The sequence below is a fragment of the Grampus griseus genome (assembly GCF_964374135.1).
Source record: "Grampus griseus genome assembly, chromosome: 9".
Taxonomy (NCBI): Eukaryota; Metazoa; Chordata; class Mammalia; order Artiodactyla; family Delphinidae; genus Grampus; species Grampus griseus.
Window position 1 is genome coordinate 72,718,207 of NC_139003.1, and position 27,721 is coordinate 72,745,927.

The following is a 27,721-nucleotide window of genomic DNA, read 5'->3' on the forward strand; positions in this document are numbered from 1 at the left end:
AAAGAAGGTTATTTGAAAATTATAAAAGGATCCACCTATCAAGAACTGAAAAAAGAAACAGACAAATTCACAATTATATTCACAGATTTTAATACCCTCTCTTAAATATTGATAGAATAGGTAGATAAAAATTCAACTGGGATATAGATGACTTTAATAGCACTGTCAACTAACTTGACAACAACCAAGCTGACAACCAACTAACAGACATTTATGCAAGAATCCACCTATCAACAGAAAAATACACATTCTTTTCAAATGTACCTGAAACATTTACCAAGATAGATCATAACACAAGTCTCAACAAACTTTAAAAATTTCAAGTAATGCAAAGTATATTACCTGACCAAAATAGAATTAAATCAGAAATCAAGAATAAAAGTGGCCTGGGAAATCTTGAAATATTTGGAAGCTAAATAACTCACTTCTCAATAATACACAATCAAAGAAGATATCAAAAGAGAAATTCAAAAGTATTTTGAACTGAATGAAAATAAAAACCAAACATAATCAAAACATGTGGTATGAAGATTAAAGTGGTACTGAGGAAGAAATTTATACTACTAAACACCTATATTATATTAAAAAGAAAGATCTCAAATGAATAAACTTCCCCTTTAAGAAACTAGAAGGGTGCTTCCCTGGTGGCCCAGTGGTTGAGAGTCCGCCTGCTGATGCAGGGGACACGGGTTCGTGTCCCGGTTCGGGAAGATCCCACATGCCGCGGAGCGGCTGGGCCCGTGATCCATGGCCGCTGAGCCTGCATGTCCAGAGCCTGTGCTCCGCAACGGGAGAGGCCACAACAGTGAGAGGCCCGCATACCGCAAGAAAAAAAAAAAGAAACTAAAAGGAAGAAAATAATTATAAAGAAGAAACATCAATGAAATCCAAATCTGCTTCTTTGAGAACATCAATAAACTGAAAAGCTCTGGACTGACTGAGCAAATGAAAAGAGAGAAGACACAAATTACCAATATTAAGAATGAGAGTGGTGATATCACTACAGATTCTATAGCTATTAAAAGAATAATAAAGTAATCTTATGGAAACTAATCCTACAACTCCAATGAAATGGACAAATTCTTTGAAGGACACAAACTACCAAAGCCTACTCAAGAATAAAATAATAGCTTGAATAATCTTATATCAATTAAAAAGAAATTGAATTTGAAGTTAAAACCTTTTTCATAAAGAAAACTGAAGGCCCAGGTGGCTTTACTTGTGAATTCTATGAAGTAGAAAATTGAAGAGGAAGAACATTCCATTCTGAGCACAACATTACTCTGATATCAAAATTAGAGCTATTACAAGAAAAGAAAATTATAGACAAATATCCTTTATGAACACAGATGGAAAAATTGTTAACAAAATTTTAGCAAATCTAACCAACAATGTATGAAAAGAATAATACATCATCACCAAGTAGGGTTTATCCAAGGAATGCAAGCTTGGTTTAAAGTTCAGAAATTAATGTAATTTCCCTTACTAAAAATATAAAAGAAAAAACTATCCAATCATCTCAATCAAAGCAAAAAGCTCATTTGGCAAAATGCACCATCCATTCCTGATAACTCTCAGGAAACTAGGAATTTAAAGAAATTCTCTCAACCTGATAGAGGGAATCAACCAAAAATCTACAGCTGACAATATACTAAATGGTGAAAGATCAGGAATGAGGCAAGTATGTACACTTTCACCACTTCTACTCAACTGAAAATTCCAGCCTGTGCAATAGGACCAGAATATAAAAGGCATCCATATAGAAAAGAAAGATATAAAACTGTCTTTATTCACAAACAACATAATTACAACATGATTATCATTCTATGGAATCCACAAGAAAAGGTACTATGGTGTCACACCAAAAAAAGGTACTACAACTGACAACTGAGTTTGGCTGACAACTGATCAGAATATGTGATCAATATATAAAAATCAACTCTAATTCTATAATCTAAAAACAAAAAGTAGGAAAATGAAATTCAAAACAGTGTCATGTACAGTAGTATCAAAAATATTAAATACTTGGGTATAAATTTGATAAAGATTATAAGACCCCACACTGAAATATATAAAATATTACTAAGAAAAATGGAAGCAGACCTAAATAGAGAGAAATACCATGTATGTGAATAAAAAAATTCAATATTATTAAGATGTCAGTTCTCCCCAAATTGGTCTATATGTTCAAGGCAATCCCAGTAAACATCTTAGCAGGCTTTTTTGTAAAATTTGACAATCTGATTCTAGATGGAAATTCAAAAGGATAAAATGGATAAAACAACTTTTAAAAAGAACAAAGTTGTAGGATTTATAATTCCTAATTCCAATTTTTAATACAAAGCTATAGTAATCAAAATAATGTGCTATTGGAACAAAAATAGACAAATAGATCAATAGAGCAGAATAGAGTGTCAAGAAATAGACCCACACACATATGGTCAACTGTTTAGACGAAAGTGGCAAAGGCAGTTCAACAGAGAATGTATAGTCCTTTTAAGAAATGATGCTGAAAGAATTACATATCTATTCAAAAGACTCATCCTCAATCCATACCTCAAATCACAGATGAAAATTAACTATAAATGGAATACAGACCTTACTGAAGAACCTAAAGTTAGAAACTTTTCATAAGAAAATACAGTAGAAAATCTTTATTACTTTGAATTAAGCAAAGATTTCCTTGCTATAAACACCAAAAACACAATTCATAAAAGAAAAAAATTGATAAATTAGACTTCACCAAAATCCATAAAATTGCTATTTGTAAAACTACCTTTTTTTGGCTACACCACATGGATCTTAGTTCCCTGACCAGGTATCGAACCTGGACTCCAGCTGTGAAAGCGCTGAGTCCTAACCACTGGACCGCCAGGGAATTCCCTGTAAAACTTTTTAAGAAATGAAAACATAGGCCATAAACTGGAAGAAAATATTTGTGTCACATATGTGATAAAGGACTGTGTCCAGAATATAAGAACTCCCAAAGCACAGTAATAAAAATACCAATAACCCAATTGAAAAATGGGCAGAAGATTTTAATAGACATTTGCCAAAGAAGATATGCATATGGGAAATGAGCACACAAAAAGGTGCCTAAAATCATTAGGCATTAGAGAAATGCAAATTAAATCATAACCGAGATGTCATGATACATCTGTTAGAATGGTTATATCTAAAAAGACTGTACCAAGTATTGGTGATGATGTGGAGCATCTAGAACTCCACATTTTGTTGGTGGGAATAAAAAATTAGTAATCCCACTTCAGAAAATCATTTAGCAGTTTCTTAAAAAGTTAAACATATACCTACTATGATCCAGCCACTCCTTTTCTAGGTTTTTACCCAAGAGAAATGAAAGCATATGTTCACACAAAGTCTTGTATGTGGGTATTTATAGTAGCTTTATTTGTAATAGCCCCAAACTTGGAATGACCCAAACTTATGTCAACAGATAAATTTTGGTATATCCATACAATGGAATACTACTCAGCAATGAAAATGAATGAAATATTAATTCATGCAACAGAATGAGTAAATCTCAAAGTAATTATGTTGAGCAAAAGAATCCAGACGAAAAGAGCACATACTATGTGATTCCATTTATTAAAAGAAAACTCTAGAAATTGCAAAACAATCTATAGTGACAGAAAACACATGAGTGGTTTTAGTGGAAGAGCACTGGCAGCTGAGAGGTATAGAAGAAACGGAATACAAAAGCAGGAGAAAACTTACAGGGGTAATGGATATGTTCACTATGTTGACTGTGGTGAAGGTTTCATGGGTGTGTAGTTATGTCTAAACTTTTCAAATTGTACATTTTAAATATGTGCAGCTTATTGCATGAAAATTATAACGCAATAAAGCTCTAAAATATATCAGATTAAATTTTTAAATCTTTAAGAGATTTGTTTAGCTTTTTTAAATGTTTTCATATCTCTTTACAAAATGCCTCTAATTTCATATATTTTTATATCAAATTCTGTTAAAACATGCTATAACCTGTAACACAGTTAGGTAGCACAGAGTCCTTCATGATTTTACTAAAAATTTTCATTTTGTTTTGATCCTATTTCATTTTATTCTTTTCTATCTTATAACTTTATTTAAGTAATACCCATTTTTTTCCATCTGTTTTATATTTTTAGAGGCAAAAGGGTAGATTATTCTGTAGGAGCAAGACCGCCCTCCTACATTTACTGGCTCTGTAATTTACTGGTATTGTTCCTAGGACATGCTAAGCCTTAGTTTCCTTACAAAATGAGGTGATTTTATAAAGAATTTGACAAAAAAGAAAATCTGTATTTAGTGCTCCACAAAGAGTTGGAATGGAACTTTTAAAATTTCTGTATATTCTGTTGGACAGTGACCTAACTGAAAAATAAGGCTCTTTATGATGTTAATCTTCAGAAAACTTCAGAAAGAAAGATAATAGGTAATCAAATTATTAAGTAACCCCAGGTTTAGCCAATCCTGAAAATAGACTTTAAAGGCTTTAGAATTTTAAAAGTTCTTTTGTTCAAACAATGGAGTTTCTATTATAGTTGCCAGACTAAAATTAAAGCAAGAATTATAAACTATTTTATAGTCTTTCCTGACGTCTTTCTCTGGTTATTAGGTTCATAAACGCCATTACTTCAAGAGTGAATGCCATGAGGAAGTTTTAACATATGAAATGCCTAGTAGTTCGCTGTCTACTTTCCTATTCAAAATAATTACTCACTACAAAATTATTCGTAAGATTTTTTAAGTTTCTGAAATAAATCCTCTACATATTCCAGACAAGAGTAAGGGGAATTCACCATTGTGTTATTTATCCTCTGATTATTGTGACCACTACCTCCCCATAGCACCCTCCATGGATCCCAGGAAAGACTGGCAGATACCAGAGCTACTTGCAGTGTTCTTTCTCTGTATAAGATCTGGGATTTTGCATAATATTATCCTTCCTTTTATAATAACATCAGCAACAGCTAACATTTATTGGGTACTTACTGTTTTCAAATACTGAGTTAAGCTTAATTCTAAAAACAATCCTCAGGCTTCCCTGGTGGCTCAGTGGTTAAGAATCCACCTGCCAATGCAGGGGACACGGGTTCAAACCCTGGTCAGGGAAGATCCCACATGCTGTGGAGCAACTAAGCCCATGCACCACAACTAATGAGCCTGTGCTCTAGAGCCCACGAGCCACAATCACTGAAGCCCACGCACCTAGAGCCGTTGCTCTGCAATGAGAGAAGCCATAGCAATGAGAAGCCCACGCACCGCAATGAAGAGTAGCCCCCACTCACCACAACTAGAGAAAGCCCACACGCAGCAACGAAGACCCAATGCAGCCAAAAATAAATTAATAAATTTAATAAAATAAAATAAAAAAATAAAAACAATCCTCTACTCAGCCGTAAAAAGGAATGAAATAATGCCACTTGCAGCAACATGGATGTACCTAGAGATTATTTTACTAAGTGAAGTAAATCAGACAGAGAAATACAAATATCATATGATATCACTTATATGTGGAATCTAAAAGAATGATACAAATGAACTTATTTACAAAATAGAAACACACTCACAAACTTACAGTTACCAAAGGGGAAAGGTGGGCGGTGAGGGATAAATTAGGAGTTTGGGATCATATACTCATATACTCACTGCTACACATAAAATAGATAATCAACAAGGACCTACTGTATAGCACAGGGAACTCTACTCAATATTCTGTAATAACCTATTTGGGAAAAGAATCTGAAAAAGAATGGTTATATGCATAACTGAATCACTTTGCTGTACACCTGAAACTAACACAACATTGTAAATCAACTATCCTCCAATATAAAATAAAATTTTTATTTTAAATCCTGTAAGATAGGAACTGATACCTTCCTCAAAAATATAAGGAAACTGAGGCTTGGTGATTGTAAATAATATGTTCAGATATTGCAACACTTAACTTATAAATAGGAACCCCAAAACAAGCTTTTAACCAAGATATTAGAAAAATATTTCCATAAATAAGTCACAAAGCTACAAAATTTTCAAGCTTAAAATGCTAGAAAAACTTTTATCTTTGTCTCTGCTTAGTTCCTATCTAGATTTTGTCCTATGCTAGAGCATGATGTGCAATCCAGTTTAACAGGTGTAAAGGAAAATATGCCTGTCATTCTTTTGTGAATCTTAGCTCTCAGAACATGTGGGTTAATTTGTACTTTTTTAATGATAGTGGCTGAGTGAAATGCCAAAAGGTGATAAGTTGCACAAATAGTCACTTTTGTGTAAAATTTATTTTGTTTTGAGATCTTTATCAGTAATATGGGCAGTAAAATTTTTCTAAGAAAAATTCTACTTTCTACTCTGTTACCTATTATATTTGACATTTTACATTATAGATTTATTCAAGATTGGCTAACTTCTCTAGGTTCCATTATGCTCTCAAACTGGGGTTATAACCAAGGTATTTTATTTATAGACAAGTCTTCCTGAAGTTTCTCTTTAAAAAATTTTTAAATTAAACAAGTCTGAATGGCCTTCTGTGGTTCTGGGGATATTGGCTTCTGTTCTAAATGGAACTGTTCATCCAGTATTTTCCATCATCTTTGCAAAAATTGTAACTGTAAGTAAAATTTATTTGCTAATATTTTTAACAATTTTAAACAATGTGTAACCTGAGAGAACAGACTTGGTATACTTTGACCCAGCAAGGGGAAAATTGGGACGTGTAGTAGGTCACCCCTAGTGTGGGATCCATGATAGAAAGGTTAACTAATGTTCTCAGGGGATAAGCCAGCCTCTATTGTGAAGTGTTTGGCTGGACCTTGTTGACTGGGCAATCAGTAAAGAAATTGCTTTGTTTTCTAATTCTGACTCCAGTGCTGTATCAGCATTCCAAAGCACTGAAGTAATAAAAGAGACAAATACGACCACTCTTTCTTTCAACTGGTCTGAACAATGGCCATTTTTTATTACCAGCCAGCTCAGAGAGAGGAAATAATGAGAGTTTGGGATTGTGCTGGGGAACCCAGGAGAGCTGATGAATTCATGGATCTTATTAGAGCCACCTTAAGTCTTCAGTCTCCTGGACTGTTGCTACACTGTGTCAACATAGATGCCAGTATATGTATAACTACTAATTTTAGGAACAATTTCTGGAGAAATTTATAAAGGTCTCATATTGCAGGTAGTACTCTGAATAGACGAATATCAAGAAACCTGAGTTATGAGAAGTTATTAGAAATAATAACTCAATCAGAAAACTAATTTCAATAGTTTCTTTGAAAATATGTGGTGATATTAATAGCAGATAGAGGACTCATTTGTCTGATCCTGTATTTACATAGCTTAAGTGAGAGAATTAAGAGTGAATTATTTTTTTTTATTGAAGTAGTGAATTTTTTTTTATGTAATGAATGTAAAGGATAGAATAATGGTGCATTTTTTCCCCAGAAATGTGTGGAAATTACTGTGCTGAAATTCATTTTTAAAATCCTGATGAATAGACATTTTAGTTTTTTCTCCTTCTTTTATAATATATTCTCCTCCAATCACCTGATTAAAAAAATCTATTCTTTTTCAGATGTTTGAAAATGATGATAAAACCACATTAAAGCATGATGCAGAAATTTATTCCATGATATTTGTAATTTTGGGTATTATTTGCTTTGTCAGTTATTTCATTCAGGTAAACTTTTAATGAATTAAACAAATATGTACGTGATTACTGTTTTATGTCATCCTATTTGAGTTAAAAATAGTAACTAAATATAATAACTAAATAAAATACAAATATGTAAATATAGTAACTGAATGTTCCAAAGAAATAAATAAGACAGTTAAAAATAAATGTAGATTTTTGTTTGTTTGTTTCTTTTCCAGGGATTATTTTATGGCAGAGCAGGGGAAATTTTAACCATGAGATTAAGATACTTGGCATTTAAAGCCATGTTATATCAGGTCAGTGTTTAGTTGGGCTTTTTTCTTATTTTATTTTAAATGTGTTTTAAAATATTCTAGCTTTTAGTTTTTCTTCACATCAATTTCTTGACATAAGCTTTCCTTTGATCATTTAAAAGCATCCTTTTTTGTGTACCAAGCAGCAACTGTATTAGAATTATTGTACTGTATTTTCTAACAGAAGCAAGTCCAAAATTGTTATGTTCAAAAATGCAGTTTATAGAAAACAAGGTTTAGAGTCCACTCCCTGTTCCTTGCATTTATCTTGACAAATCTCTTTTAATGTATAATGTAGTTGTTCTAGAATCAGAATGGAGGCTAAATTAAAACTGAAAAGGAGTGTTAAGAACTACAGTATCTTGGGAAACATGTTTTAAAAGGAGTTAATTTCTATAGTTCTCATCCATCTGCACAGTTTAAGTTTTTTCATTGCTGACTTCTGAAGGCAGCCATTCTCTGAATTCAGATAACATCAGTCTAGCTGGCAGGTTGGCTTGCCACAGCTGATCATTCACAACTGTGAAATAACTAAAACTAGGTGTATCAAATAGTAATCTTGAAAAGTGAGTCTTGGGGGCAAATGACAGGAATGTCTCAGACTGGCACCTCTAAAATTCTTTCAGAAGGCCAAGGTATATTGGGTTACCCTGAAAGCCAGTAATCATTTGAAGCCCTTTGCCACACTTTCTGTCACCAGAGCTCACCGTGTAGGGGCAAATAGCTTCCTGCCAGGGTCATTTCTTTTCAAAAGTAGAGTTACTGTCACTCCAGCCGAGTTGTCAAAACCAGTTTTTACATCTTGTGACTTTTAGCAGTAGTGCTCAAAGGACTGCTGAGTAACAAAACTCCTCCACCTTTATGTGCTCTTAGAGGACAACAAGATATAAAATGAAGCGAGTGGGACGTTTCCCATAGCAACTTAATGCTCTGAAGCAGTTGGTGCCTAACTTCTTCTCTCAAAAAGGTCCTGTCAGAGACAACTGCAGACACTCCTTAATTCAGAAAAACAAAAATCTACTTGAAGGGTCATAAAATGATTTAATGACTGCACATCTTGTCTCGCTCACATTAAGCTTGTACTTTTGGGGTTTTTTTTATGAACAATTTATGTCTACCTCAAATCTTTGATGAAATTAGGTGGGATTTTAACTAACTAATACTATGTTTCACACGACAATTTTGGTCATTTTTGGTTTTTGTGTATTTATGTTTTTATACATTCAAGGACATTTATTTTCAATTTTCAGGAACTTTTGAAAATGTTTCCTGAATGTCTTAAAGAGTATAAACTTTAACTTTTCCGATCATTACTTTGAACTTTCTTTCTAGAGGATTACAGGATGCTTTTGGTGGAGGAGTCCCAAGACCACAAGCCAGTTAAACCAGTGAATATTGTTAATCAAATATCCTGATGGCTGATACTGGATCTTAATCCGTTGCCTAGCATTAGCCACGTGAACAGTAGGACAGTAACATTCTTGGATTAAGTAGCTTCTGCCCATAAGAATACAGCAATCTGTAAACCATAAACTCTTCTTCAAAACACATAGAAAGACAAACAGACAGAAACTCTGTGCTATTCAGCAGATGTTATTAAATTCTCCCATAAATTCACCTGAGCCCCTTTCAGCTTACCATTTGTTTTACCTCTTCATTCTTTAGCACTCTTTTTGCTTATTTGCTTTCTTAAATTGAAAGAAAAGAGTAATGTATTTGGCCTTTTCTCAATAAATGTCTTAACGAATTTCACTTTTCTCTGTAGTAAGGGAAGTTCCTAATGTACAGTTTCGCCCTAACTCCTATTACCTGTTTTTTTTCCCCTAAGATAAGATATTTTAAGTCTTAGAAATCATGCTGAAACTTGCAGTGCTTTTTATAACCATTTTGAAACCTCAGTTGAAATAGAGGTATTTATGGAATCAGGTGTGGTCTTTTTGTAGGTATAAAATCTCTATTTTATTTGATGACTTGAGATCCCTCCAGTTGAAAAGAATGTTCTAATTGTCGCTGACTTCAGTGGTTATAAATAATCCATTGCTTATTGTGTTTAAAGCTAAATTTATATTTCTTAATGATAAATATTGACCTATAAATCTATTAGGTTTTTTAAAAGATATGAAGGTTTTTTTTGCCTATTTCTCTCTAAATTGGATTGGCTAGGGCTTCTGTGGAGGGTCACTAAATCATAAGATGATGGCATTAGTGGAGATCACTAAGGAATCTCAAAAAGCTACTTCCAAAAGGATTTGAGGTAACAAATCCTGAAGCAGGAAAAACATGTCAGGAAACTCAGCTGTAACGTTTCAGTTAGATTGGAGGCAGAACAGGATAGTTGATTAAAAACTCTGGCATCTGATTGCCTAGGTTTAAATCCTGGCCTCAGTTCTTTCCAGCTATGTGGCCTTGGGCAAGTTACTTAATCTCTCACTACCTCTGTTTCCTCATATATAAAATATGGATAGTCAGTATCCATCTCATAGAGTTGTGATGATTAAATGAGAAAAGACATACCACGCACTTATGATAGTGCTACTGTAATTTTTTATTTCTAATAGAATTATTGGCAGGAAAAAAATGGATTTACTAGTATCAGAAAACCTGCTAGCTTAGCTTATAATCATTTTACCATCAGGAAGAGAAGAAGCAAGCTAATTTTTACTCAATACCAGCTGTGCTCCAGAAACTCTGCTAAGTGTTTTAGCATATAATGCCTATGATGGAAAACAATCTCTAGAGTGCATAATTGCTGACTTGTTGAAAAGCAGTTTTGGATATCTTGCTGACTGAACATCAGAGAAAGACTAAGACTAGTCATATATGTATCCTTTGCCTTGCGTATTATAGCAATTACTATACTATAGAATCAGGAATGTAATAGTAAGTGATAAATTCTTTTTCTATATTTTTACTTTATATTGTTTCTAGAAATTCTTTGTGTATTCCATGTCATGTTGAAATATAGAAAGAATTATGCAATGTAAAAAATATATATATATATTTTAGTATACAATAAAAAAACAGGTAATGTCTTCTAGATCAAGAGTGCTGTAGTTACTGTCATTGCTGATGTGTGTTCATGGTATGTTAGGCTCTTGACTCGGGTTGTATTCTCAAAGTGGCTACTGTGTAGTGCGTATCATGATCTCTATAAGATGCCCTTTGGGTGTCTAGGACCCTAAACTCTTTGGGACACCTTCCCAATACAGGGGTTTAAAGAGTAGTGATGTCATGCCAGGGTTGTAATCCCCCTGGCCGCTGCCGTATTCCTCCACGGGGGCTTTCTTCTCACACAACAGCATGATTAATGCACAGCCTTCTATCTCTCTTGCTTTTGTTTCCTTAGTTGGCAAAAATGTGTAACGTGGGCATCAGGGCCCTGGCTGGGTTGTAGTAAGCCAACAGTTCTTTTGCTCTTTACTCACTAAAAATCAGTCATTTTTTTGGAGACAGTCTGCATGTAGTTTAATCCACAAGAGATATAACTGGTTTGAGTGCATTGGAGGAAACAGTCAATAACTAATAAAAGGAAATCAGCATTCCTCAAGTTGAGAGGTGCTAAGAAGTGCTATCTCTATTTGCTGTTGAAAATGAAATTGGTTATAACGTTAGGCTTTTATTGCTTGTATTTTTTTTTTTTTTTTTTTTTTTTTTGTGGTATGCGGGCCTCTCACTGTCGTGGCCTCTCCCATTGCAGAGCACAGGCTCCGGACGCGCAGGCTCGGCGGCCATGGCTCACGGGCCCAGCCACTCCGCGGCATGTGGGATCCTCCCGGACCGGGGCACAAACCCGTGTCCCCTGCATCGGCAGGCGGACTCACAACCACTGCGCCACCAGGGAAGCCCTATTGCTTGTATTTTTGACCTGTCTCCTTCAAATTGCATGCTTTTTGGCTGCAGGGTTTTTACAGCAGCCTTTCTGCATCTTTAGCTTCCCACAAGGCCCAGTACTTATAAGATCTAAGGGGCAATATGAAGTGTCAGGGAAAATCTCACCTATCTGGGTCCTGTAGAGAAGGAGACAGACTTATTTTTTATCATTTATATGTTTAGACAGAAAGGTTTGGAAATATTTCTAAACTGTGTTGTGCATTACTTTACTTTTTAGGTAAAATCTGCTCTCCACAAATTGTGGAGTAAAATTACAAATTATTTTGTGGTTCAAAATGACCATTTTAAACATTGATTATTATATAATATTGCAGCATGGTAATGAGTCCAAGCTGTTGGGCTTAAGTTCTTCAGTTTGTATCTAAATATAGATCTTTGTGAAGTAAGAAACAAAAGTTATTTGATCCATAGTTTTTACAAGAATTAAGCGCCTGTGAGTAAGGAGGCAGGCAAATGGCTTCTAAGTTAATGTAGCAAAATCGCAAGTCAGAAAAGGATCTTTTTGATGACCATATGTTAATTCCCTTTTTTCTCTAGGATATCTCCTGGTTTGATGATAAGGAAAACAGCACAGGAGCCTTGACAACAATATTAGCCATAGATACAGCACAAATTCAAGGAGTATGTATATTGCTTTTATCTTTAATTTATTTATTTATTTATTTTTGGCTGCGTTGGGTCTTCGTTGCTGTGCGCGGGCTTTCTCTGGTTGTGGAGAGCGGGGGCTACTCTTCATTGGGGTGCGTGGGCTTCTAATTTCGGTGCCTTCTCTTATTGCGGAGCATGGGCTTTAGGCTCGCGGGCTTCAGTAGCTGTGGGGGGCGGGCTCCAGAGCGCAGGCTCAGTAGTCGTGGCCCAGGGGCTTAGTTGCTCCACAGCATGTGGGATCTTCCCGGATCAGGGTTTGAACCCATGTCCCCTGAATTGGCCGGCAGATTCTTAACCACTGTGCCACCAGGAAAGTCCCTGCTTTTATTTTTAAATGGTGTATGTATATGGTATGCATGCATGCGTGTACACACATGTGTTTGTGCATATATGTGAGCTATGCTGAGATGACCCACATCATTAAGGAGACCAGATTTGTCTCAGGGCTAACAGGGAGCTCGCAGTGAAAGATATAAAGAAGCCTTTCTGTTCTGGACATTTTTAACCAAAAATAAAGGAGATTTAGGACATGTAATAGGATAACCAGAGGACTAAAGAAGATACCAAGAATGAGTTAGAGAAAAGAGCTCAGAATTAAATAGTAAGATAAGAAAAAGTAACAAAATGAAAACACACACACATAACTTAGAAGTTTTAATAAAAGAATGAAGTTTAGTTGTTCCTTCCCCCCAGAAAATAAAATCTTATTTAGCATAATATGTAACATGTTAAATTCATATGCATCTGGAAATGGTTCTGTGCTAGTTGTTATACAGATCAAGTTAAAGAGATATGTGTGATCATGACTGGTCACAATACATATAAATAAAATTCATGTTTATGAACCATATTCAAAATCAATGACAGAATGACGAGCATAATGTACGTCAAAGTGACACTTAAATATTTATGGGCAGTAGAGTAGTGTGGAAGAGATGAAGGGTAATTTATTAGTTTTCTTCCAATTATTTTAATAAAATTAACCTGTATATTACAAGCAGGATTTCTACTATAATTGAGAAAAGGAATGCAAAACAAGATTTCCCACTTTTAAGTAAGGTAAAGTTTTTGATCTCTGTTAAAATAAGAACTCTACAAGAATTATAGACTTTCCTTTTTCCTTATCATTCATGTGGGAGAAAAGGAAAGTCAATGATGCACCTCTGAATGACAGAAAAATCTTAAAAGTATTTTTTTGTTGGTTAGAAATACTGAAATGTTGATTACAGCATTGCTACCAGAGCAACAAATTGTCAACTGAAACAGCTCTTCAAAATTGTATTTTCTTTTGGAAGCTATTTCCACAGGACATGGCCACTATTCTAATTTTTGTAACTTTTGCAAGACTTCTTTGTTCAATATATACATATAAGGATAGATTTATATTACTAGAGAATAAAACAAGTTGGTTACAATTATGAATATTCACATGCTTCTGTATTGGTTTGGAAAACTAATTTTATGATGTAGAAAGAGCTCAAGAGGAAAGGGGGCATCATCTTCATCTCTTCCTAAAACTTTTTTTGATAATTTTGAAAACAAGACTCTAAATTTCACTAGATAGTATTTAAATTTTAAAGTAAGGCTGAGGAGCTGGATTGTACTTGTATAAATGGGAAGAAAATGATGGATAAAATTTCACTTAATAGTTAACTAATGAGCATAGCATTAATCTTCCATAGCACAATAGAATCAGATAAATAACAACATCTGTGTTTAGAAATTCAATGGTTCACTACTTTTGGCAGAAGTATCAATCCCTATAATTCCCTTTGAATCCCCATTCTACAAAACTTGGTTTTTTTTCCTTTGCTGTGTGCACGTTTTTCTCTTACTACCTATCATCATTCAGATCTTTTAAGAATCCAGTGAAATAAGTATTCTTACTATAAGCTATACTGGATACGTGAGACATCTCTTTCAGTATTTACTTAAATGAAAAGAACAAATTAGTGCTAAAGACGAACATTACCCTCCAAATACCCATTAGTTGTTTCTAATACATAAGGTTGTCTCTCATCAAGAAAAATTAATGGGAATATTTGTCAGTGTGATTCCTTATAAGCCTTTGACTAATACTATTTGAATCATTTGAAAATTTCCTGTTTCAGTTAGTAAATGTTGGTCTCATGATAACTTCTGGGCAAGTCAAATCATTTTCATTAAATAAGAAGTAGTAGCTAAACACTAGATGGGTGGAATACTGATGGCACATTTAAAGTTGAAGAATTTGGAAAGCATAGCAACCAAAGAAGGATTCCAAGAATAAGACTGTGTCTACTGGCATATAATTCACATAAACCCTTGCTTTGCCATATATAGGTAGATTCATATCTAACTTGAATGGATTCTCTTTCTATCGAAGGAAGATTATTTACTAATCCTAGTTGTCCACTATTTCTTTTATCACAAAGACACACCACACTAGAGATGAATCAGTAAACAATAATTTGGGGTCATATATCCTATCATATCAACTTAAGATATTTCCATCTCAGTTTCTTCATCATGTAATTTCAGTTACATGTTATTTTATCAAATGTATTAGGATGAATGTTTATAAACTAACCCTTTAATAACAGTAAATTTTATTCTGAAGCCCTTACTAATTACCAAAAATATAAATTCCTGGCTATTTTTAGATGTTCTGATACTTTGAGAGTCATGAGAAAAACATGTTAGTGAAATAAGGTTATAGGACAAAATGATTCCTGAAATAGTTGATTGAATACAACCAATTTAACTGGTATTATTTCAGCCCAAGGCAATGGCTTACTGCCAGTACATCTGTCAACAGACTATTTTCTGTGTAGTATGTAGTTTTATTAAAGGTATAAAGCCATTTTAAATTCTTTGGGAGACTGAATTTCACAAAGTTACAAAGTATTATTTCTGTATATTTTAGCAACCCCTTTTCATCAACCAGAAGTCTTACCTCACTTTTGTCCACATGAAAGTGTGTGACTGATGCCACAGTGTACACTTGATATACCGACAGACACAATGTTAGTTCCGAGAATTCTCATCAGAACTACAGTTACATTGCCCCAAGAAATAAAAATTTCCTTTATTAATTCCTAGAGCCCAGTGAATTGATTAGGTAGAGCTAGGGTATCATTACATGGACAATGGTGACCTCACCTTTTGGTTTAACTTTTTGACATGGAAAGTGTATAAAACAGCTTAACATTACTTATAATTCAAACAATGTGAGTAGTCTTTGAAATCACTTTACCACAGTATAAGGTTGGCATATAATTGCTGTTTTGCATTACAATTTTAGGTTGAATTAATTGAGACATTATCAAGTCTACAGCAAAAGCTAATATCCAAAACCATAGTGGTTAAAGGTGGTCCTTCCTATAAAAAAAAAAATTTCAATCTCAGCCCTGAACTCAAAACTTTGCAGTGAAACTTTACCACTGCTAAGCCCTCAAACTGTTGTCTGGGAAGACAAGTCAAGAAATTCAGCTTCCACTTTTGACAAAAAAAGAAATAAAGATAGTAAGGTCTACAGGAGCAAATGAACTTCGCCACTGGTCCAATAATGTGTGATAAATTCATTTATTTTCCACAACATACTTGCTAATGAATAATAGGGTGAATAACAATAGGCCTTAAACACCTTACATTTTCACAAACTTTGTAATTTGTCCAACTAAACCTTTTTGTTTTTTCTGCTCTACAAATATTTTTGCCACCATCAGTTATAATACATCTTAGCAGATTACACTTCAGGTTATACTCATCTAGTTTATCTCTCAACTTCTTTGAAAATATTCTCACCTTCAGTTGTTCCACACAGACTATTCATAGCAGCTAATTTTAAAGTCACTTCAAACTCAGTATCTACTCCTCAAAAAAGCCAACAGTTGAGCAGTATCAGTAACATATGTCAACCCATCAAGAGCCAGGGAAAACTACTCAAAATGACCTATGTTGGTTTTCAGTTGATAATTGATATTGCTGTCGTTTTTCTCAACTTTTTGAGCAGTTCTTCTCATCAAAACGCTAGTCATCTGATATTAGTTTATGCTTTCTGAACAGATTTCTTCCACTGTTGCAGTCAAACATGATTTAATTAACTCACTATCTGTGAGTGACTTTCTTTGCTTAGCTAATAAATGAGCCACTCAGAAACTTACTTTAGATTCAGCCTTGTTTTCACTTTTTAGTTTTATGAAGAAATTCTGCTGTTATTCCATTCTGTGTTATTTCCATTCCATTTGTTTCCCATTTCTAATTTTTATAAATGTTACTTTCCTGTGAAATAGGAATTTTGTGATGCGTGCTTAGTCTGCTAATGTCGACCTGTTTTGTATATTTTTAAGACTGTATAGTCTCATGGCATAATAAACACAGCACTGTGACATCTAATTAGAACACAAAGTGATCCACAGTCCATTGTGCCTTCCTTAAAAGCAGGACATCCAAAGTCCACTTTTCTCTTCCTTTCTTGTCTTTAGATAATGGGCATACAATGGTAATTTTTAAAACTAGGATGAAATATCACAGTACAGCAACACACAGGGCACTCAACATGCTGCCAAATTATATACAATGTCATCACAGTGAGCAGCAGTACAAAGCAAGGAGAGCGGCACATATGGTTTCTCTAGCAACCCCTCAACTCCATCATTATAGTCCTAAGACAGCTATAGTCAATAGGTAAACAAAGAGGCATGGCTGTGTTACAATAAAACTTTTTTTATGGATACTGACATTTGAATTTGTAGAATTTTTATGTGGGTCGTTTTCATTTATTTTCATTATCTCTTAACTTTTTGAATGTATGTTATACAATGATAATAACTTTTAATGTCATTGTCTGTCTGGGTGAGTTTCAACTGATTGATTTTTATGCTCATTATGGGTCGTTTTTGGTGCTTTTTGTCATACCTAGTAATTTTTGTGTAGATGCCACCCATTGTGAATTTAGCATTTTGGGGTGCTGAATATTTTTGTATTTCTAGAAATATTCTTGTTTTGTTCTGGGATGCAGTTAAGTTACTTGGGAACAGTTTGATCTTGCGGGGGGTCTCGATTTTAAGATTTATTAAGCAGGACTGGAGCCAACAACTGAGGCAAGACCCTTCAATATACTCTACCCTATGACCAGTGAATCATGAGGTTATTCAGTCAGGCTGGTATGACCAAGCGTATGGTCTTGGTATGACTGGTATGACTAGCCCTCACACATGCATTGTTCAGTTGAATACTCAAGGAGGACCCTCTGCAGATATCCAGATTTCTCTTTTTGTATACCTCTCTCTTCTTCAGTGTTCTGTGCTACAAACTCTAGCTTCCTTGGCCTCTCCAGACTCAGCTTTGTCTACTCCACTTATGGAGTCTGTTAGGCTCTATCTCAGTTTACCTTTCCTATCCTGAAGCCTGGAAGCTCTTTTAAGGGGTAAACCGTGGCAAACATAGGGCTCACCTCGTTTGTTTCCCATTTCACCCTTGGTTGCCTTAGGTCTAGTATCTTGAAAACTATTGGTTCATATATTTTGTCTATTTTTTATTTGTTTCAGATGGGAGGACAAATCCATTCCCTCTCTTCATGTTAGCCAGAAGCAGAAATCCTGCTATATAGAATTTTATTTCTACAATTGCTTACTGAGTATCTTTCCATTTATTTCCTTATGGCAGCCATTCCTCTGGAACTTTCTTATCAAAGTTATATGACCCACATTTAGCATAGTATTTGGACATAGTAGATACTCCATAAATAATTGTTATCTGTAGAACTATTTAATTATGACTTTCTGCTCTTGATTTCCAAGGAAAAATTCTATCTTCATGCACGTTGATAAAGAATCTAAAGAAGTTTAATTAAATTTCCTCTGATTGCAGTTCTAAATTCTTTCCAGAGCTACACTATTTCTCTAGGTCTTTAAGGCAATTTTAAATTGTCTTTTAGTTCTTGTAGTATTTTTCAAGGCCAGATGTCTGTTGTTTTCTGTTAATTCTTCCTGGAACAGGAAAGATATATTCAGATCCTTCTTATCCTACTACCATCACCAAAAGGCAGGGTTTGTGGCCTGTCCATGGCTGCGTTGACTGAATATTTCAGTAAGTTTCTGGTAGCTTAAACTAAAATGCCATTTAGAAAGGTATATGATCTTACTTTCAAGAAGCAGATTAGTACAAGAGTGAATAAATCAAGCTTATTGAATAAGCAAGGTTATGCAAGTGCAAGTCACTTTATAGAAAGTTCTTATGTCCCAAACAAAAAGCTCAAATACAAGACCGTTCCATTAAAAATTTGGCAAGTTTACACTTGTATGTTTTTAGACATGAGGTTGGTTTGCATACTCCTTAGACTAATTTTAAGTGACTCTCAAATGTTCATCTGATGTGCCTCTGATAATTCCCTCTACCTCTTTTTCCAACACGCCGCATAATTTTATACTCAAAAACTACAATCCTCAGCATGCTTTCTGTCTTAACTTTTCCTATTTTTCACCTTTTGACTTCATTTTCTTTTGATTTCCTGTAAAGAGCTGTAATCTTAAAGTAAATAGGATAAAAACAGAGGAAGGTGGTGAAAAAAGGAACTATATTATGGCCACCTAATAGGAAATACCCAAACAGAAAAGAATAACTGTTCCCTGGATATGTTTTCCACTTTTGTTAATATAGATATCGTGCCAAAAACTGAGATCTGAAAAAGGAAAAGTCATTGACCTCAAAACAAGAAAGTACAAAGTGGAAATTAATGAATGTATAAAGGCCTAAAAACATAGCTATCAAGTAATTGATGGCAAGTAATTTCTTAGTAATATTTAGATAAATTTTACATTAAAAGAACAGTGACTATCTTATTCTTAACAAAACTTGATTGTAATTTTTAAAAATACTTCTATTTTACAGCAAAAAATATATATGTTTATGTGGCTGTAGGAGCATTCCATAGTTAATCTGATGTGGGGTGGGACCTTCAACAGTACAAGTACTTAAGTTCCACAGCCTCTTCATCCAGCTATCTGACCTATATAACTTTGAAACTCATGGTGAGGGTGGGAGGAGAGGAGCAAGTACAGTATATTGGTTTGTAAGGGCTGCCATAACGAAGTACCACAGACTGAGTGGCTTAAACAACAGAAATTTATTTCTTCATGGTTCTAGAGCTTAGAAGACCAAGATCAAGGTGTTGGCATGGTTGGTTTCATTCTGAGTCCTCTCACCTTGACTTATAGTTTTCTTCGTGTTGTGTACTCACATTGTTTTTCTCTATGCAAGCATGTCTGCAACCAAATTTCCTTTTCTTATAAGGACACCAGTCATATTGGAGTAGGGCTCACCCTCAAAACCTCATTTTAATCTAATTACCTCTTTAAAGACCTTATCTCCAAATACAGTCACATTCTGAGGAACTGGGATTCAGGACCTCAACATATGAATTTGGGTGGGGGGTGTAGAACCATTCAGTCCATAATATACAGCATCATTTATCTCTGCATCATCCTTAAACTCTCAAGAGGCAGAGTGTAAGCAAGCATTAGTACCAAATGACATTTTTATTTCAGCCTCGTAGCTTAGAGTTAGTGTATAACGCCCTAAAGCATGTAAAATGGGTTACCTGTCTGAGTTTTCAGTATTTAGTGGTTTGTTTGGTGTTTGTTATTTTTATTTGTTTTTACTTTTTTGGGGTTTTCTTTGATAGTTCAGTGAAAAAAATGGGAAAATAGTGGATCATTATCAGATGCAGTCTTGAAACTAAAACCACAAAAGTTTTTTAGGAATAAGTCAGAGCCCTGTGGAGAAAGAGGGCTTTTTATTGTTATTTTAATGATGATACTAATTTGGGGGATACTTCAGTGAATATTGATATCACCTTGTAGAGAAGCAATTTGACAATATCTATGAAGAATGTAAGAGTATATACCCTTTAACATATAACTCCAGGCTAGGAATTTAACATTAGGAAATAAAAGATGGGCACAAATATTTTGCACAAAGATGTTCATTACATCTTTGCTTTCAATAGTGAAAAATTGGAAGCAATCTACTAGATATTTTTTGAAGACTATTTAGTGACCCAGGAAAAAGCTTGCTGTATAATGTAAAGAGATAAAAGCAGGATACAAAGCTGAATACACACAATAATCCTAATCTGAATGTGTGTATGTATTTATGTCTGGAAGGATGTAATTTTTAACATTATTTAGACCTTTTCCAATGGCCATGTTTTCATGATCAGAGCAAAACATATGTTTGAAAATGTGAATTGATATCTTGGTTGATTATAGCTGTGTTTCTAGGTAAATAGGTGTTTCATATTTTCATCACAGCATAAAGGAATTTAACATTTCAGTTTATTACTTAACATGTGTCCCACTGAAAGTTAATTCATAAGACATGCAGTTCTCGTAAAGCAGTTATGAAGATATTTCTACTTAATTTAAGATTTTTTTCCAAATTTCTTTTAAGTTACCTCATACCATGATGTTTCCAACTCCTTTTCTGTCTTGGTATTGCCTCTTTAGACCTTTGCTGAGTGAAACCAAGTTATGAAGTGCAGAAAAGGGACCGCAAGATATCATATCCAAAGTATATACTTCAATGAATATCCTCAATCATTCCATTCAGCACTACTACAGTGTAGTGACTAAAAAGTACCGGCCCTTTTTCAGTGTAAGGGGAAGGGGCAGGGTTGGTTTTGGAGCCCACATATGGTAAGTTGGGCATCCATGTGAGGCAGCAGCCTCATGTGGGAAAGCCAAGCCAGAGAAGAGTGAGGAGGGTATGCATGCAGGGGAGAGACAGGGGTCATGATAGCAGATTGGTCACGATCTGCATGATAGCAGAGAGATTGATCAAGGAACTCTGTTAAAGAAAATGGGAGCCAGGTTTCTCACTGTTGAAGAAGGGGATAACAAATATTAGAAGGGAGAAAGCTGGAAATAACCTTGTGTTTTTGGATTGGAACTGGAGGTATTGGTATGAACTCATGGATTTCAAGAAATGTAAATAGAGAAATAAATACAGATTTCAATATGTGCTTGCATCTATGCACACACACATACACACACACACACACACACACACACACACACACACACACACACTCCCCAGTTCTATCTACTAACATTCCACTGATAATGAGTACAACTAGCACCATATATTGATTTTTTTAATTAAAAAAATTTTTTTCTTCATATAGTAAGTCCTAAATAACATTCTCCACTAACAGGAACTGGAACTCCTTGGAGAAATGACAGATTTCAGGTGTAGGGCCTGGAAAATCTTTTTGTGCCAGAAAGTAAGAACATATTCAAAAATAATAGGAACATGTCAAAGGACAATATCAGACATAATATAGACAAATAAAACATAATGACTCCTTAGTAGTGGACATTTTTAAAGTATAACTATTATTTAATCTCTAAGTATAAATTCAAAATAAAAATCTATGTATAAATCCTAAAAAAGAAAGCTTATCTTATTTTACAAGAAACTATAATAGCAATTCTTGTAAATTTAAAATTAGCTGACTTTTTTCCAAAATATGTCTGATTATAGGCAACGGGTTCAAGGGTTGGTGTCTTAACACAAAATGTAACTAACATGGGACTTTCAGTTATCATTTCCTTCATATATGGATGGGAGATGACACTCTTGATTCTGAGTATTGCTCCGGTACTTGCTCTGACAGGAATGATTGAAATGGCAGCAATGACTGGATTTGCCAACAAGGATAAGCAAGAACTTAAGCATGCTGGAAAGGTAAAATAAAGACTGTTGTTCCCATCATAACCTTTTAAGAGAAAATCAATAAGAGCTCCTATCCTTACAATACATAACTTCCTTTCTTAGGAATCTGTAAAGTGATGTATATGTATTGAAATTCATACAGATCAGTTTAAGATGGGGTGTAGATAATGTCATAGCAATAGGGTGCATAATTTAGAGCATACGCTCTGGAGTCAAACTGGCTGAATTAGAATCCACATTCTACCACTAACAAATGTGTGATCTGAGCAAGTTACATCAACCTTTCTGGACTTCAGTTTCTTCCTCTGTAAAGTGGAAATAAAATAGTATCCCCTTAGAGATCTTTATGACTATTACAGAAAACACTTAGTCTTATTAGTATATGCAATAGTATCTGGAAAACAGTAAGCACTCAGTAATGTCAGCCATTATTACTGTTACCAAATCGTGGGGGAATTTGTTAACATTGTGATTCTACATTCTCTGATTATTGAATAACTGAATGTCTTGAATAATTCTGGGTATTTTATTTTTCAAAATAAAGAGGAAATATAATAGTTACTAAATTCAAGGCAAGGTACTGATATTGGTAGTGCCTAAAACAAAGCTTTAGAGACAAGGACCATTTTTAAAATGATCAAAATGAACAATGTATTTACTTGGAAAATTTTTTGACATATATAAGTTTCTCAGAATCAATCATATTCATAAAGATAATCATTGTAGTAGTGATTTAGAGAAACATTAGTAATGTAGTACCATAATATCTAAAAGTTGAAAGAGATGTCATTTGATCCAGCCACTCACCCAAAGTAGAAATCTCTTGTACAACATCCCTGTTGAGCATATATCCATCTTTTATCCACCCTTTTCTCCAGTGGCAGGCAGTGCATTACTTTCCCAGGCTGCTGCCTACACCTTAGATGGTAAGGAGTTCTTTTTTTTTTTTTTTTTTTGGTGGCCTTCTATCCTTCTCTTCTTGCCTTTCATCTTGATTGAGGTCCAAAACCTGCTTCTCGTGATGCTATGAAGCCGCATCATGTAAATGCCAAGTCTTCTCTTGGTCACCCAGCCCCAACTCCTCTCATGATATAGTTTCAAAGATCTATATCACATTGGTGAAAGGCCTGAATATAAAGATGATTTTAATATCATTATGGTCTGTATCACAGTGATTGTATCATATTATAAATAGCATGAATATTCATGAATAGGGATCCAACCAAGCACAGGACTCATAGAAATCTGGTTTTCATGACCCTTGGACTTTTCCACCTTTCTTGCACTAGATAAGGACCCTTGGAATGTCTGCTTGAGCAGTACAGACTGAACTACATAGCATATATTTGCTTCAGAAACACAGAAAAGTTGTTCAGCCCTCCGTGTGAGCAAATTATCACAATTTCCAAGTTAATCTGGCCATAATTAATTATATTTTATTCATCTTAATTTTTATGTCATGAGCTTTAGTTGCTTATGTGCCATTTGATTTTTTTCCTTTTTGTATTATTAAAGTAACCTCAGAGTATACAATCGATAACTGCAATCAAATAAGCAATGTGTCCTTTCCCACTAGCTTTTCAATCAGTCACTTTACCAAACACCAAAACTTAGAATATGGACCAATAAAACATATTGGTCCTTCTTTGGTTGCATGTGTAGATTTGGAAAAATCATCAAGTGTTTTATTTTTCAGGTTTTAAATGACCATATTAGTAAAAAATAAATAAAATGACCATATTAGTTTTTAAAAAAGGACTATTTTCTAAGGTTCTGCTTTCAGTCCTTTCTTTATTGTGAAAAATGATCACAAGACTTTTTCATTCATTTCTTTTTGTTTTCCTCAAGATTTCAGCATTCTCATCGATTTTCCTCATGCACTACAAAATGTTACAGATGGAGATTTCTTTGAGTTCATTTTGAAATTATGAGAATTTAGAGCAGAATCCAGGTGTCCTGACCATGGTCTACATATCAGTTCTCTCCCGTAACACAAGTTCTCCTTCAAACAACCTTGGGTATCCACCTAGGTCTTCATCTGTCCCACAGTCCACTCTGCCAGCCTGGAAAGAGAATGTGGAAGCAAAAAGTTTCTCTTTCAAGTCAACATGTGTTCTCATGTCCAAGAAGTTATTCTGCGCCAAAAGTCTCCTCCATTTTTGATCCCCCTTCTTTTTGAAAACTATATAACTATGAAGAAGCATTACATTTGACCTAAATATCTTTTTAAGTTCACAGACATCAACATGAAAAACAGCTATACAATATCTTATACAGAATTCAAAAGCCACACTCCATGTTACTTTACAGCAGTGTTTCTGAGAACTTTGGTTGCTATTTGCATTTCTGTGCTAGAATAAAATAATTATTTACTTGATTCTCTCTTCTGTCTTCTTCTTAAATCAGCTCATAATTCATAGGACAGCTCCTTTGCATAATTACATACGGACATAATGCTCACTAATGTTTGATCTCTCTGCTTATGGAACTAGTTTAAATAGAAACTCAATGAAGACTTAAAGAGGGCTAAATTTAGACCAGTGGACGAAATCTTTTCAAAAGGAATTTTCCTTGAGCTTATTATCCTAATATATTATTTTCCTGTCTTATTTTGGGGAAGGAAAAACAAGAAGCTAAGAAAACTCATCAGAAAAACTTATTGACTTAATGTACTTAATATGTCCCCGTTGTGACTGTAACTCACAACCAGAAGTTCAGCCATTACTAATTTTATTTCTCTATTTTATTATCTTGTTTTATAATATAGCAACCGAAACTGTGGAGAATATACGCACTACAGTGTCATTAACAAGAGAAAAAGCCTTCGGGCAAATGTATGAGGAGACGCTTCAGACTCAGCACAGGTGATTGTAGATTCATACTGACTGTGTTAACTATAGTTTGTTCCTATAAAGGCAGCACTCCTGGGTGACTCCAGTGGTTTGCCTGCCAACTCATTTGCTCTGGAATCTTTCCTAGTAATGGCATAGCGTAATTCCTTATATGACTCCACCAAGAGGAAACTAGAAAGAGGATTGAGAGCAAGCACATTTAGAATATATGTTTTAGGTCCTCCCACATTGCCATGAACTATAACAAAGTGTGCATATTTTTCTTATTTCCATGAAACATGATTGAGGAAATAACATATTTAAGAAAGAAAATAATATTGCTTAGCCCTTTATATTGAATCTCTATAAAGAGTTCACATTTTAAAATGAATATATGCACAACAAATGTGATCAATTCTTTTAATTTTAAACTAGTCCTCCTTACCACATTTACTTAGTGATACTCTTTGTATTACTTTATCAGAAAGATAGCTTTGTACTCTTTTACACTCACGCTTGTGGTTGGTACCGCCATTTAATTCCCACTATTCTATTAGTGCAACATTAGGATAGAAAATATTTTTAAACCAAATCTCTTTAACTCTTTCAGTAACTATCCTTTCACAGACCTTGTCCATTCATTTGAAAATACATAGAGGCAGCTTTGTTACATTGAACTATAGAGCATATACCTATAGAGAAAATCATTACATTTATTTTTTTCTCTATAATAATTCTCAGTAGTTAAAAAGTCATTTTCTCGGGGCTTCCCTGGTGGTGCAGTGGTTGAGAGTCTGCCTGCCGATGCAGGGGACACGGGTTCGTGCCTCGGTCCCGGAAGATCCCACATGCCGCGGGAGCGGCTGGGCCCGTGAGCCATGGCCGCTGAGCCTGCGCGTCCGGAGCCTGTGCTCCGCAACGGGAGAGGCCACAACAGTGAGAGGCCCGCGTACCGCAAAAAAAAAAAAAAAAGTAAAAAAGAAAAAAAAAGTCATTTTCTCTTTAATAATTAGAAAAAGTGTATACCCCCTAAATGATAACATGTTTTACCTTCTGTACTCATTACTCTACGTTTATTTAAAGGACCTTACTATACCTCATGCCCCATTATCTAGTAAATTTTGTGCATTTCAGAAATACCTTGAAGAAAGCACAGATCATTGGAATCTGTTACGCATTCAGCCATGCCTTTGTATATTTTGCCTATGCAGCGTGTTTTCGATTTGGAACTTATTTAATTCAAGCAGGACGAATGACCCCAGAGGGCATGTTCAGGTAAGTTGGACAAATATATAAACCCTGTAAATGGGTTATGTACTTAAATTAACCAGAAAGATGTCTAGTTTAGAGTGTATTATCATTTAAATCATATATGTGCAAAAGACATGTTGGGGAAATTTTAAAATTTTTTGTTATTTAATATCTATTGATATAAGTGCAGTCAAGCTGGTAAAATACTGATATAACACAGGTACTCTGAGTTAAACTCCCAGATGAATTGCTTCCTACTTCAGTTTACTAGACCTGGGAATGTAGGGGTAAAATATGCCATCTTGGGCTTCCCTGGTGGTGCAGTGGTTGAGAGTCCGCCTGCCGATGCAGGGGACACGGGTTCGTGCCCTGGTCCGGGAAGATCCCACATGCCACGGGGCGGCTGTGCCTGTGAGCCGTGGCCGCTGAGCCTGCACGTCCGGAGCCTGTGCTCCGCAACGGGAGAGGCCGCAGCAGTGAGAGGCCCGCGTCCCGCAAAAAAAAAAAAAAAAAAAAAAAAAGCCTTCTTGTTATCCATTGTCTTCCAAGGTGAAGATGGCTTTATCAAGTGTGACTGTAAATCAGTGAGGTAAGTTCCTTGCTAAGCAAATACTCCAGGAGAAACACATGTAAATGAGTATTTCTCTTCAGAAAAGTCACATTGAGAATTGATCATGGCATCCCAATGAGGCTGCCTCTTCCCAAAGCATTTGTTGGTGCTTCTATTTGGAACTCTGTTCACATAGTTATGAATTTCTTTACTTCACAGAAACACCTAAATTCAAATTCTGAAATTAGAAAAATTTATCTTGGGTATTAATTCTGAGCTTCTTAAGTCTCCCCAAAATGTCAGATTGTTACTAATCTGTATCATAAATGTCACTGCTAAATGTTTAGAGCTAGAGAAATCCATACAATATTTGACTCCAAAAAGTAACGTTATTTTCTTTTTAAGAAGCCCACCAAAACATACACATCAAAGCAAGGATCAGCCTCTTCAATATAATGACTTGGGAGGTTACACCTGTTTCAAGGATACTTCCATTTGGCAAAAAATGTCGGGAACTCCTCTTTGGGATTTACCTCTCAACACTCAGACACATTCTTTTGAATATCCTTATTGGTGGCACATATTTGTACTTTGAGGATATATTCAATTTGAAGAAATGACCAAAAGTCATTTGAAGCCAAATAATTTCAGAATAACTTGGAATAATTTTCAGTTCCTCTTCATGTGTTTGTTTGTTTGTTTGTTTGTTTATCTATCAAACATTAACTGAGTTCCCAGGAAGTTTCTTTGCTAGGCACTCAGAAGGAAAGCATCCACAGTTCACCAACCTAATATTTTTGAATCTGTGGGGCCACTTAGAGGTTTCATGAAGCAGATTTTCTTATAAAATGGAATATCTGTATGTAAAATGTCAACAGGAATTTTAGGC

The 27,721-nt window shown here is 34.8% G+C and overlaps 1 protein-coding gene across 1 annotated transcript in view; it reads left to right on the forward strand.

Annotated features, from left to right (window-relative positions):
- ABCB5 (ATP binding cassette subfamily B member 5) overlaps positions 1–27,721 on the forward strand; it is a gene marked incomplete at both ends in the record, with an annotated part of 113,672 nt that overhangs the window by 64,022 nt on the left and 21,929 nt on the right. Inside the window, 9 exon segments of the mRNA XM_082661709.1 lie at positions 6,467–6,490; positions 6,494–6,610; positions 7,571–7,675; positions 7,870–7,947; positions 12,373–12,456; positions 22,009–22,212; positions 23,000–23,126; positions 24,968–25,064; positions 26,166–26,306. Of these exon segments, the coding sequence (XP_082517835.1) occupies positions 6,467–6,490; positions 6,494–6,610; positions 7,571–7,675; positions 7,870–7,947; positions 12,373–12,456; positions 22,009–22,212; positions 23,000–23,126; positions 24,968–25,064; positions 26,166–26,306 (977 nt within the window).